General features: G+C 53.6%; 1 protein-coding gene across 1 annotated transcript in view; it reads right to left on the bottom strand.

Annotated features, from left to right (window-relative positions):
• MAN2B2 (mannosidase alpha class 2B member 2) overlaps nt 1-12276 on the bottom strand; it is a 45300-nt gene extending 33024 nt beyond the window's left edge. Inside the window, 4 exon segments of the mRNA XM_021938242.2 lie at nt 331-503; nt 8942-9047; nt 10720-10866; nt 12096-12276. Coding sequence (XP_021793934.2) covers nt 331-503; nt 8942-9047; nt 10720-10866; nt 12096-12233 — 564 coding nt within the window. The 5' untranslated portion in view covers nt 12234-12276.
• Between the last annotated feature and the right edge of the window lie 680 nt (nt 12277-12956).

Here is a 12956-nt window from a genome sequence, read left to right as displayed (position 1 = left end):
ACTGAGTGCCATTCTGCTCTAGTCCCTGTGGGAGGCCCACAGAAGGGGTCAGCCCTGCCTCAGGCCCAGCTGATGGGGATAGGGGTCTGGAAGCAGGAGGCAGCCAAACTGTGCCCGTAGCTCTGTGAGAAGCTGGGTGTACAGGGAGGGCGGTCCTCCTGGTGGGGGAGACGACAAGAGCAAAGGTTAGGGGACAGCCCCGTGGTCTATGCAGCTGCCAAGAATTCCCGAACACTCTGGCATAGAGCAGCAGCTTTCTACCATGCTCTGATCCAAGGAAGGAAGGGAGGAGCAGTCGCTGGGCGGCAGCAGACGCGGCACACCACTCACCCGGGCCTCCTGCATGGCTGCCTTCAGGTCGTAGTCGATCCGGGAGCCGAGGTGGGCGTTGAAGCCCGCCAGCGCGAATAGGGTGGGGGTCGTGGCAGAGGCGCCAAATGGGTCAACGTGCCAGGAGAACTGTGGCCGGATCCCAAATGTTTCATAGAGAAATCCGTGTCCTTCTGCAAAGACAGCATCACCCTGCTGGTGCCTGGATGTGCCTCCTGGCCCCACGCTCACCCAGGGGAACCTACCTGTCCAGTGGGTTGCAGTGCCAGCTACTGGGCCAGGCAGGGTCATGCTGAACTGCAGAGGTGAGGGTGTTAATTATTAACTTTTAATCATGGTGAAGTACATATAACATACAATTTACCACCTTAATCATTTCTAAGTGTACAGCTGAATAGTGTTAGTACATTCACACCGTTATACAACCACCACCACCATCCCTTTCCAGAACGTTCTCCTCTTCCCAAATTGAAGCTCTTGTCCTCATGAAACACTAACTCCCTATGCCCCTCCCCAAGCCCCTAGCACCCCCATTCTACTCCCTGACTCCATGAATTTGACAACTCTAGATACCAGTGGAATCACATAGCATTAGTCCTTCTGTGACTGACGTATTTCACTCTGTGTAATGTCCTTAAGGTTCCTGCATGTTACAGCATGTGCAGGGGTGAGGATTTTTGTGTGAACTTAGATAGAGCACTGATTTTGATGATGCGATGGAGGTCTCGGACATCACCAACAATAAAAGGTTAAAAGTGAACTTCAAACCTAAGTGTGTGGTGGTTCAAAGACGTCCAAGCCTAGCAATGTGGCTCATGCCTGTAATCCTGGCACTTTGGGAGGCTGAGGTGGGAGGACTGCTTGAGCCCAGGAGTTTGAGACCAGCCTGGGCAGTAGAGTGAGACCCCATCTCTACACATGCACACAAACTTAAAAAAAATTAGCCAGGCGTGGTGGCACATGTCTGTAGTCCCAGGTACTTGAGGGGCTGAGGTGGGAGGATCACTTGAGCTCAGGAGGTTGAGGCTGCAGTGAGCCGTGATCCCACCACTGCACTTCAGCCTGGGTGACAGAATGAGACTGTCTCAAACAAACAAACCAACAAACAAACAAAAAAGAAAAGACATCCATAAATCATTGCTACTTCTTCAAGAGATGAGGCTTAGGGCCTAGAGGGTGGCCAGACTCAGTGACTCACTTCTAACAAACATAAGGAGGCAGAAGTGCCTGTGTGTCCCTGAGGCAAGAAGGTGCAGGGCATGCAGCTTCTACTGTGGCTGCTCTTGCCTGCTCTCCTGGGTCACTGCTCTGGGAGGCCAGCTGCTGTGCCATGAGCAGTCACACAGCAAGGAACCAAGGCCTCCTCTCACAGCCACAGAAGCCAGCCTGGAGTAGACCCTTCAGCCCCAGTCCAGCCCTCAGATGACACTGCCCCATCTGACTCCTTGATAGCAACTTCTCAAGAGGTCCTGAGCCAGAACCCCCTGGCTAAGCCACTCCTCAGCTCCTCACCCATAGGAGCTGTAGATTCAAAATGCTTGTTTTCAGAAGCCCCTGAGTTTGGGGGCAATTTACTACATGGAGATAGATCATGAATACAAAGGGCTCCATGCCAGAATCACCCAACTATTCATTTATTCATTTATTACTTAAGAGCCACCATAGTAAACCAGATATTGGGTTCAGTGGTGCAGGGAGAAAGAAAACCCCAGACTTGTATAAGGCATTGATTAATGTTCCCCAAGTCCTTCCCCGAAATATAATCTTTTAAACACCTTGAGAGATGGGTGTTATAATCCACACTTTAAGACTGCTGAACAACATCTCAGAGAACTCTCATAACTGATCTAGACTCAAACTGCCTTTCACTGATGAACTCGCAGTCCTGGAGACCCTGGCTGAGGCTCAGACGATGCCTGGGGTGCGGGGACTGAGCAGCGGTCAGACCCATGAGTAAGGCCAAGACAGGGCAGGGGGTGACTGTGGGAGGTGAGGGGTGGGGCTGGCGTCAGGTGCACAGCAGAGGTGACAGGGGATCAGAGGGAGCTTGGACTAGGATGTGGGCGGACGCTGTGCATGTGTAAGCAGAGAGGATGGAGAAGGAGCAGCCAGAGGGTCGGGGGAGCACAGGGGGAGTGCTAGCTGCAGGATGAAGGAGGGCAACAGCACTGCACTGAGAGGAGCCAGGAGCTCTGGAAGGTGCGGCCTCGCACCAGACAGGGCGGCCAGTGGGGGCAGGCTGACCGCTGCCAAGTCAGCACCCCTTCTTCACTGGCAGAACCTTCCCTCTGTTCAGGGGGCACCATGCCCAGCCTCAAGGGATGAATCACAGTTGATCTAAGCCAAATGTGGCACGCTCACTCCCTCTTGTCAGATATTTGTTCCCTCAGTCTGTCTGCCAGCTGGAGGAGCATTGTTAAGTAATGAACTGGGTGGGAGGCCATCGAGCTGAGCCGGCTCCAGGCCTCGGGTTCCTCCGTTAGCAAACCCAAATCCAACTCAGTGTAAACAGGAAAACAGAACTTAAGCTTGACCCATCGGAAACTGCCAACCAACCTCTAACGAGGGACTGTTCACTGTAGGCACATGTTTTCTTTGTCTTACTTTCAGGAGCACCTTATAGAAGTTTCTCCCTCATATGCCCCTAGTGGAGCCCTGAACTGCTCACAGTCTAGTACTTCCTGATTCAGGAATCACTGTTGGTTCAAATGAATGCTAACATTTTAGCGTGTCTAAGTTTATCCAACAGAATAGACCATGGCTATAGAAAGCCCCCTCTCTTCCTTTTACTGCCTTGAATGTGGTGTCTGGTAACATGATTCCTGGAGCTATGGAAGCCATCTTGTGACCACAAGGGTAAGGACATGAGAATCACAGATATCAAGGTACTGCAGAACCAGTCCCAAACTATCCCCATCTTATTAAGTAAACAGTAAATGTTCTTAAGACTCAAGTCGCTTTGTTACAAGTAGTTAGACAAGCATGAGTCGGGCAGGCGAGGGCTCTTCCCCCACCCACTAGGAATGTTGGGTGATGGTTTGGCAATTATCATATTGCCTCTCTAAAAGTAACAAATTGGCAGCCAGCACTAGGGAGAGGGCATTTCCTGATGGTCCACACCTGTTGCACTAATGTGTTAATTGAACGCAGGTGCCAGGGAGACACAACGTCCCAGGCACGTGGATTAAGAGACAAAATGGTGGAGTTTGACCTTCCAGGGGCACTCCACTGGAAAAGGGAAGAAAGCGTCAGATGGGCATGCGTGCAACTTCCTAAACACACTGCGTGTGCTTACCTCCCAAGGGTAAGGAGGTCACTGTGCGTGTGGGTAGCCCAGCCTAAGGGAAGGATCACGGGAAAGGGGACCAACCTATAAAGTCCTAGGATCAAGGATCAACACAGCACTTGACTTTCACGTGCCCACTTGGGACTCTTCCAAGCATACTTTCCTTTCTTTCTCGTTTTAAAGCCTTTTTAAATAAACTTCCACTTCTGCTCTGAAACATGCCTCAGTCTTGTTTTCTGCCTTATGCCCCTCTGTTGAATTCTTTCTTCTGAGGAGGCAAGAATTGAGGTTGCTGCAGACCTGTACAGATTAGCTGCTGGTAACTTGGGTACCTTCCACCAGTAACAGCTTTACTCAGGTTTTCTGGTCCTCTAGCAGAAAGCATTCCTGAGACTTCAGGGTGATTCATGACCAAAACTGTTAATTGGCCTCTGATATACATTTTGTCCTTCTTCCTTTTAGTATCAGAACCACACACTCCTTCTTGGTTTCAGCAGGGCACATGGACTCCCAGCCAGAGACTACATTCCCCAGCCTCCTTTGCAACTGGTAGAGATCACATGATATCACTTTGGCCAATGGGCTGTGAGCAAAATAACAGACTCTATTCCCCAGCAGTCCCTGCAGTTGAGGGAGGCCATGTGACTAAGTTCTGGCCAATGGAAATGTGAGGAGTGATGTGGGCCAGTTCTAGGTCGCCTTTTACAAGTAAGCTGCCTGCCCTGGCTCCACCATTCCCTATCCCCTAGTTGCTGGAAGGACAACTGAGTGGGGTGAGCCAGCCTAGACTGCAACTCAGGCAGGAAACACTGTTGGGGATGGCTGAGCATCAAGATGGAAGCAACCTGGATCCCTGGGTCACTCCATGGAGCAGAGCCACCTAATCACCAGAGTGGCCTGCACTGCAGACTTCCACAGGAAAGAAACACACTTTCCTTCTTGTTGGAGTCACTTGGTCTCTGTTCAACCTGCTGAACCAATATCCTCACCAGCATAATGACCAGGCCACAAGGAAGCTCACTAGCATGTGGAGGGCAGAGGCCAGGCTGCAGGGGCTGAGGGTGAAGTAGTGGGAGGTGTTGGGGGGTGAGGGGGTGGTGAGAATAAATGTCACTACAGCCTGAGCTGGAGGGGCTTGCTTTACAATCATGTTGAGATCGGGAGTTCAAGACTAGCCTGGGCAACATAGTGGACCCCATCTTAGAAAAAAAAGAAAAATTTGAAGAGACAATTTAAGTGTGTTTTTAATACTGCTGGGGGCCGGGCTTGGTGGCTAACGTCTGTAATCCTAGCATTTTGGGAGGCCAAGGTGGGCGGATCACTTGAAGTCAGGAGTTCAAGACCAGCCTGGCCAACATGGTGAAATCCCCATCTTTACTAAAAATATGAAAATTAGCTGGGCATAGTGGTGCATGCCTGTACTCCCGGCTACCCAGGAGGCTGAGGCATGAGAATTGCTTGAACCCACAAGGCAGAGATTGCAGTGAGCCGAGATTGCGCCACTGCACTCCAGCCTGAGTGACAGAGTGAGACTCTGTCTAACAACAACAACAACAACAACAACAACGACAATGACAACACTGCTGGAAGGAGGCAGACAGACAAGAGAAGGTGGAAGAGAGTCTGTGACACAGAAGAGGGATCGCTGATTGAGTGGGAGGAGAGTGGGGTTGGGGTACAGGACTTAGAGCTTGGGTTTGAATGGCCAGGACAGCAGTGGTCATCCAGGATGGCCCAAGGTGTCTCCTTGACTCTCGCTTGGACCCTGTGCCTCTCAGCACCTCTGAGGCGGGAGCTGGGCTCTCTCCCCTCAGGATAGGGGCGGGGGGTTCTTTCCTTCTGGCACCTGCCACTCTGCTGGGCCTCCGCTAAACATCCCAGCTGGGAAGGTGTCCCCTCAGGGAGGGGCATGAAAGCTCTTACCCCCGGGGGCTGCTGCCCACACCCAGCTTTTCCCTGTCACTGCAGTGCTGGGAACAAATGCTTTTCCCCTCACTAGAAATGTCACATCTAAAATTAAGGTGGTGTTGGCGTGCCTGCCGGGAGCAGGAGTTGGGGAGGTAAAGGCTGGAAAGGTGAGCTCACGGGCAGGCCCGGCATCCCAGGCCCTGGCGGGCAGCCAGGCGTGGGTCTTGGTTAAGGAGATGCTTTGGCACCCCAGTACCCCAAGAAGCAGGTTAGAGGTCTAGAGGCTGCGCCAGCCTGATCCTGTCTTCCTTTGCTGTCCAGGGCCTGTCCCGAGGCAGGGGCTCCACCAAGGTGAGATGGAGATGAAGGGCCTGGAAGCAGTGAGGGGTGATCCAGCCTCTCTCACTCCAACGTATCTGAGAAAACCATCCCAATGTGGACATAATTCACAGCCAGAATGCCTGGCACATCTGAGATGGGCGGTCTGAAAAGGCCACCCAGAGAGTCCGATACACACACTCTTCCCCCGCCCTAGGGACTACAAGTTCAGGAAAGAGCCCAGGCCAGGCACACATGGGCTTGAGCGCCAGTTCTGCTACCTACTGCATACAAACCCCACACCTCTCTGTACCTCAGTTTCCTCATCTGTCAAATGGGGCTGTGAATAGTACCACCTGCTACCAGGCTGTTCTGAGGCAACTAAGAGTACGTGGGAAAGCGCTTGGCTCGGCCACGAGGGAGAGGGGCTCAGCCACAAGTAACCTTCCTGACTTGGCCGGGCTAGGGTCGGATCTGGGTCCCATCACTTAGCTGGCGGTGGGCACATTTTGATAGCATTTGAGCCTCAAACTTTTTTACGAATAAGCATTTGTAAGATTACCCATCTACCAGATTGCCCTGAGGACTGAAAAAAATACGTGTACATCTGGTACCTAGAACAAGGTGGTTATCATGAAAGGAACCTGAGAGCCCCATGAGCTTGGACAGGTTTGGAAATGGAGCCTCACAGCATCCGCTCTCTCTCGTGTCTCCGGGGGCTCTTCCTGCCCCAGAGCGACACAGCCGGAGGTTCCCTGGGGCTTCCAGTTGCCAGGGCAGACCTGCAGGGTCAGCACTGGGGTATCAGCACTTAGGCATGGTGGGCTGAGGCCAGAGGCGAGGTACCCCAGCGGTGGGTACCCTCAGGTCAGGGCAGTTCAGCGCCCACCCCTTGCCCAGCTTTGCCCAGTGAGCAGTGCTCTGGGCCAGACCCTATGCTGGGTGCTGAGATGAGTCAGATGGGGGTCCCTGCCAGGGGCATCTTGAGGTTCAGCGGTTAGGGGGGGAGGTGACACAGAACTGCAGAGACTCAGAGATTTCCCACGGGAGGGGCTTCTCAGCTATGTCTTGAGGAGGAGGGTGGAGAACGAGGGGGAGCACTGCGTGAAATGGCACAGGTGAGAAACAGCCCCAGAGCCTCCTCGCTGGTGCAGGGCAGGAGGCAGGTGGGGGACACGCCTACAGCGTCACATGTGCCCTGGCAGTGGGTCTGTGAGGGGGTGTGGGGAAGTCTGTTGGGATGGATCCCTTGCCCATACTTCACACGGGGGAGTGAAAGAGCAGGGGCTGTGGAGTCAGGGAGTCACAGCAGGCGGCTGAGGGCAAGGTGCTCACTCTGAGCCTCGCTCTCCTCCCCTGTTACCTCTGGGCCTGTGAGGATGCATGGCGACAAGCAGGGGCTGAGCTCCTGGTCGGGGGAGGAGCTCTGTCTGTAGGGCTGTGTCCATCACGCCTCCTTCTCATGGAAGGGCAAGTCTAGGGCTTGAGCAAAGTCCAGATGTAAGGCGATAAGAAACTGAGACAGGGGAACGTTCCAGATTAAAGGAGAGAAAAGGGAGAGTGCCAAAAACATCCTTTGACAACACTGCACTCCGCCTCGATGTTTTACAAATGGGGAAATCAGGGCCCACGCTGTAGTGGAGTGACTGTGGACTTGGAGCTTCAGTCCCTAGGCCTGGACTCAAGTCCGGGCCATCTGCCCTGGAGAGAGTCACTGCGTTTCTTTGGGTCTCAGTTTCTACGTCTGCAAAATGAGACTGGGCATCACCATGCCTCACCATCAGCCTGCCATTAGGATTGGCTGGGGGTGTCACTAATGAAAAGACATTTGGTGGCGGTGAAGGAAATCAGAGTGCCCACTGACACTGTGGAGTGCTAGTGCTGAGGGGCAGTGAGACATGATGGTGAGGGACAGCCTGCATCAATGAAATAATGTAATTATAGAAAATGTCATGTCGTAAAGTAATGGCATTAAAGATAATAAATATTAAAATCATCAAAATGTAATCATAATCATAATATAAATAAAATAAATAATAAAAATAAATATCCGTAATATCATCATCTCCATTAATGCGTCATAAATAATATCATCATGTCATCGTCGTCGTAAATATCGTAATAAATGTCATCATCGTCGTCTCGTCGTAATATCGTCGTAAATATCTCGTCTCGTCATAATCATGTCATCATCATGTCGTCGTCTCGTAAATATCATAATCATCTCTCGTCAAATAAAATGTCATTATAAAATAAATAATGTCATCATCATCATCATCATCATATCCACTCATCATCATCGTAAATGTCATAAAATAATAATATCAGAAAAATCTTTAATAAATAAAAATATCTCAATAAAAATATAAAGTAAAATATAAGTAAATGTCATCATATTAATGTCGTAAATCATAAAAATAAAAATGGCATAAATCAATAAAAATGTAAATAGTAAAGAAATATCGTTAAATCAATATAGAGGTGGTGACAGTAGTGGTGATGGTAGTGGTAGTGATGGTCACTGTGGTGGTGAAGGGTGGTGATGGTGGTGGTGGTGGTAGTGGTAATGATGGTCATTGTGGTGGTAAAGGGTGGTGGTGGTGGTGATGGTGGTGGTAGTAGTCATGATCATTGTGGTGTTGAGAGGTGGTAGTAATAATGAAGGTGGTGATTGTGATGGAAGGCAGCAAACATTTGCTGAGCATTTACTAGGGAACCCACATCCTACCAAAGTGCTTTATTTGAATTATCCCAATTTAATAGTCACAACAACCCTTTGAGGTAAGTATTACCATCAAACTCATTTTATCTATGAGGAAACTGAAGTTACATTCCTTTCCAGGGTCACAGAGGAGGGAATTGGCAGAGCCAGGATATATTGAGACCATCTGACTCCAGAATTCATGCTCTTAACCCCCATGTTCAACCTCCTTGGTGAGGCATGAATACGGCACTAGCAAATCACTGTTTTCACTGGTTAACATTCCCCCACCCCACTAAGACGGGCAGACAGAGCTCAGAAGCTGGGGGTTCTGATACCGCGTCCCAGTCCCACTGGAGGTCCTGAGGGACCCCGGGTGCAGGGTAGGGTGGCCAAACCTGTGAGCTGCAGGATCTGGTCATCAAGGTGCGTCACGGCCTCGTCATGCATGACCTGGCCTCCGATGACAAATTCCAGGCGTCCTTCCTCCAGGAGCTGGCGGACCTTGACATGGGCAGGCAGAGAGAAAAAAGCCAGTTACAGCTCCTGAGCATGGCTGGGTCTGTGGGGGACACGCTTACAGCGCCACTCCCCACCCTTGCTTACTCTGCAAAAGCAGGGCAGTGTCTGTCCTGGTCCACACTGTGTCTCCACCACCTAGAAATCATGCAGCCCTCACGGGGCATTTGAGATATGTATTTGTACATATAAGATTTGCTTAAATCTTATTTTATTAAATAATTCGAAACTTTAGAAAAGTTTCAGAAATAGAACAAAGAGCTCCCATATCCTTTCCCAGGGTTCACTCATCACTACCGTTTTTAACCTATTTGCTTAACACCCCCGTCTCTACACACATAATACCTTTATTCCACCTTTGCTGCTAACCAAGTTAGCAACAGCATACCCTTGACGTTACGCGCTTCAGTATGTGTACACACAGCTGTTTATAGGCGGTACCTTTGGTTTGTTTCTTAAGGTGCACTATTTGTAGATCATTCACTCAACACATGTTAAGTGAGCACCTAGTATACAACCGACACTGTTCAGGCACCGGAGGTTCAGCAGTGAATGAAGTAGGCAAAAATTCCTGCCTCCAGGGAGCCCCGCCACAAGTTTCCTGCCCAGGTCTTCACTGGGCCATGCAGTGAAGGGCTAGGAGACAGACCACTGGGTTTGGTGGGGTCCACCTGAAGAAGCATGGGCCGCCCACAGGATACCCTGGAAAGGCCTGCCTCGAGTCAGGCATGCCTGGCCCAGAATCCCACCTGCCCCTTACAAGCTGTGTGACTGCAGGCCAGTAGCCTGCCCTCTCTGAACCTGGAACGTCTCTTTAACTCGAGGTAACAACCCCACTATCTGGCAGCATCAAGTGGCCATTGGATGTCCGGCTCCTTCCCGTGACTCTGGTGGGACCTGGTGGACACCCTGCTCTCTCTTCTCGGCTTCACTCCCTTGAGCAAGTCGCTTGGCATCTCTGAACTTTATGTTCAGCAACTGTTCTGAAGGCAGGTGGATACCGGGGAGGAAACTAAGAACCCCTGAATATCGTCCTGGGTGCTCACACCAGGGCTTCAATCTTGGCATGACCTCTCTGCAATGGGGCAGTCACCCCGCTTAATGGAAGTGGAATGTGCAGTTCGCAGAGGCTAGTCATGTCCCCTGGTGCGGGGGCAGGATGGGACCCAGGCTGCCTCACTGTGCAGTGGGGACTCTGACTCTCCATCCTGTATGAAGTAACCTGCTGCCTACCCTCGAACCACAGGGACTGTCGCAACCTCATCAAGGGTCATCAGACCCCGGGCCCAGGGGGCCAGGCAGCTAACACAAATGAGAGAAGAGGGTGAGGGCTCGGGGACACCTGGGATGCCTGGTGTCAGGAGGCACTGCTGACTTAGTACCAGCTGGCACGGAAGTGCATACCTGGGTTGCCAGAGCTGGCAGTTTTTTCAAGAGTAGACAGAAATTCAGGATTAAATTGAAAGCAGTCTCTCCTAGGCATGGAACTGACCATAAACCTTGATCTAAACAAGGCTTGTGAACAGCCCGGTGGGGTTTTGGCCCTGTGATTTACGCCAGCCTGGCCCTGGCCCTGGCTAGAACTGCCCCATTGAGTTTTCCGCCTGGGTCTTCGCCAGGCCACTGGGCCAGCTGAGTCACCTGGTGACCTTGTTACCTGGTGTTTCTGCTGCTCCGAGGCGACGCCATCCCACCACAGCCGGAAAAACTCCTGCTCTACCGCGATGAACCGGCGCTGCTGGCCGCGGGCCAGCTCTTCCACCACTGAGGTGTAGACATTGGCGGCGTATGCCTGCATGCTTTCCTGGGGGAGGGGACAGCATCACACCAGCCCCGGTCTAACACGACCAAGTGTCCCTGGGGCCCCTGCCATTCGCTGGGTGTGTCTGCACAGAGTTGGGGGCTCTGCCCTTCCTTCCCTGCTGCTCACTCACCACACAGCTATTAGGCACCCGCTCCACACCAGGCTCTCCCCACTGGATGGGATCGTGCTCTCCTGGGGGAGAGGGACGGGGAAACAGACACCCTGCATGGGCAGAGACACGTGCCCTCCCAGACCAGGGGTCAGGGACAGCTTCCCAGAGGGGTGAGCAAGCTGGGCCCTGAGCGTGCAACTGGGGGGGCTGGGCCCTGAGTGTGCCATTGAGAGGCAGCACAGGAAAGTCTTAGGGCCCAGTGGGGGTGTGGTCCAGTGACCCCAAAGGGGCCTGCTGGGGCTGAAATGATGAAAGCTGGTGCTGAGAGGAGGAGCTCCCCAGGCTGTCCCTGAGGTCTAGCCATCTTCCTCCCCAAGGCTGGGAGCTCCAAGGACCAGAGCTGCAGTGTGTTCCCGTCGGAGTCCCCAGGGCCCTGCACTCGGGGTGCCCACAGAGGGCTTAAATTAATGGAAGGAGCACCGAGCAGGGAGCCAGGAGGCGTGGGACTTATTCCCGGGTGACCTTGGGCAAGGCACCAACCCTCTTTGGGCCTCGGTTTCCTCCTCTGGAAACTGGCTGTAGTGGGCATGCTTCCCCTACCCTTCACAGATGGGGAAACTGAGGCTCAGGGACCAAAGCCCCTCGCCCAAAATCCTGAGCACAACCAGGAGGTGACCACAGGTCCACCTTCACCCCTGTCCTAGGGGGCGGAGGACGCTGAGCTGGCCTCCAATATTCAGCCCCGCAGGGGACCAGCCCGGCCCCTTCCCAGCGGGCACCTGACATCCACCTGCTCTGAAGCCAGCCCCACCCTCTCCTGCTCCAGGCTTCCCTGGGAAATGGGTTACTGCTGTCAACCCCCATGCCCCTCCCCAGCCGGGAATGCAGGGGCCCCTCCAATCTGCAACACCTCCAGAAGGGGTAATGGGGGTGCAGAGGCAGGAAGTGACTGGCTCAAAGTTAGCGACGCAACCAGTCAATAGCAGCGTGGGGTCCTGAACCCACTGAGCCTCCTTCTGCGCCGGCATCGGGCCCCGGGACACAAACCCACCCTTGGATTCCGCGGGGAGAGGGAAGCTGCAGCCTTGGGGGCGCGCGGGGCGTCGTCGGCACCTACCTGCACAGTGTAGACCCAGCCCACGTCCATGTGGCTGTGGGGCACCACGAAGGCCTGGATGGGGTCGGCGGACTGGACCCCCGGCGGTCGCAACAATAGCAGCAGTGCCAGCAGCGGCAGCCAGCGAAGCTGCCCCATCCCTGCGGCCGGCCGGGAAGGAGCCTGGCCCACTTCCGGGTCCGCGAGGGGCGGGGCGACCGCGCGGGCGGGGACGCGGCCCATTGGCTGCGGGCGGGGGCGGGGCCCATTGGCTGCAGGCTGGACGCCCACCTCAGGAAGCGCGGGAAGGGTGAGCTGGAGGCGCGGGGCCCGCGGGGGGCAGGGCGCCTGCTCTTTGCGGTTTAGCTTTCCATCCCCGTCTCCAGCTTCCTGGCCTTCCCCCCGTCCAGCCTTTCAGCCCCATCTCCCCCAAGCCTGCCAGATCTCCCCCATCCAGAGGAGACCCCCCTCGCCCAAAGCCCACACTCTGGTGGTGCCTCTCGGAGCCTGTGCCTCTTCGCAATACCTGCATCCCGCCCTCTGGACTCGGCTCCAGGATTCAGAGACTGCCGTGCAAAATTCAGCTCAGCACGCACCCCGTGAGCTCTGCCACCAGGAACCTTCCCTGACGACCCTTTCCCTCCTCTCCCTCGCGTCGAAACCCCCATCTGGGCGGCACCATGGGGGACTTGTTATGGGACTGTCTCCTTTTTTTTTTGGACAGGGTCTCACTGTCTCCCAGGCCGGAGTGCAGTGGCGCGATCAGGGCTCAGTGCAGCCTTGACCTCCTGGGCTCAAGTGATCCTCCCACCTTGGCCTCCTGAGTAGCTGGGACCACAGGAGCTGCCCCGCCCAGCTAATTAAAAAAAAAAAAAATTGTAG

The sequence above is a fragment of the Papio anubis genome, chromosome 3 (assembly GCF_008728515.1).
Source record: "Papio anubis isolate 15944 chromosome 3, Panubis1.0, whole genome shotgun sequence".
Lineage (NCBI taxonomy): Eukaryota > Metazoa > Chordata > Mammalia > Primates > Cercopithecidae > Papio > Papio anubis.
This window is presented reverse-complemented; position numbering and strand designations above follow the sequence as displayed.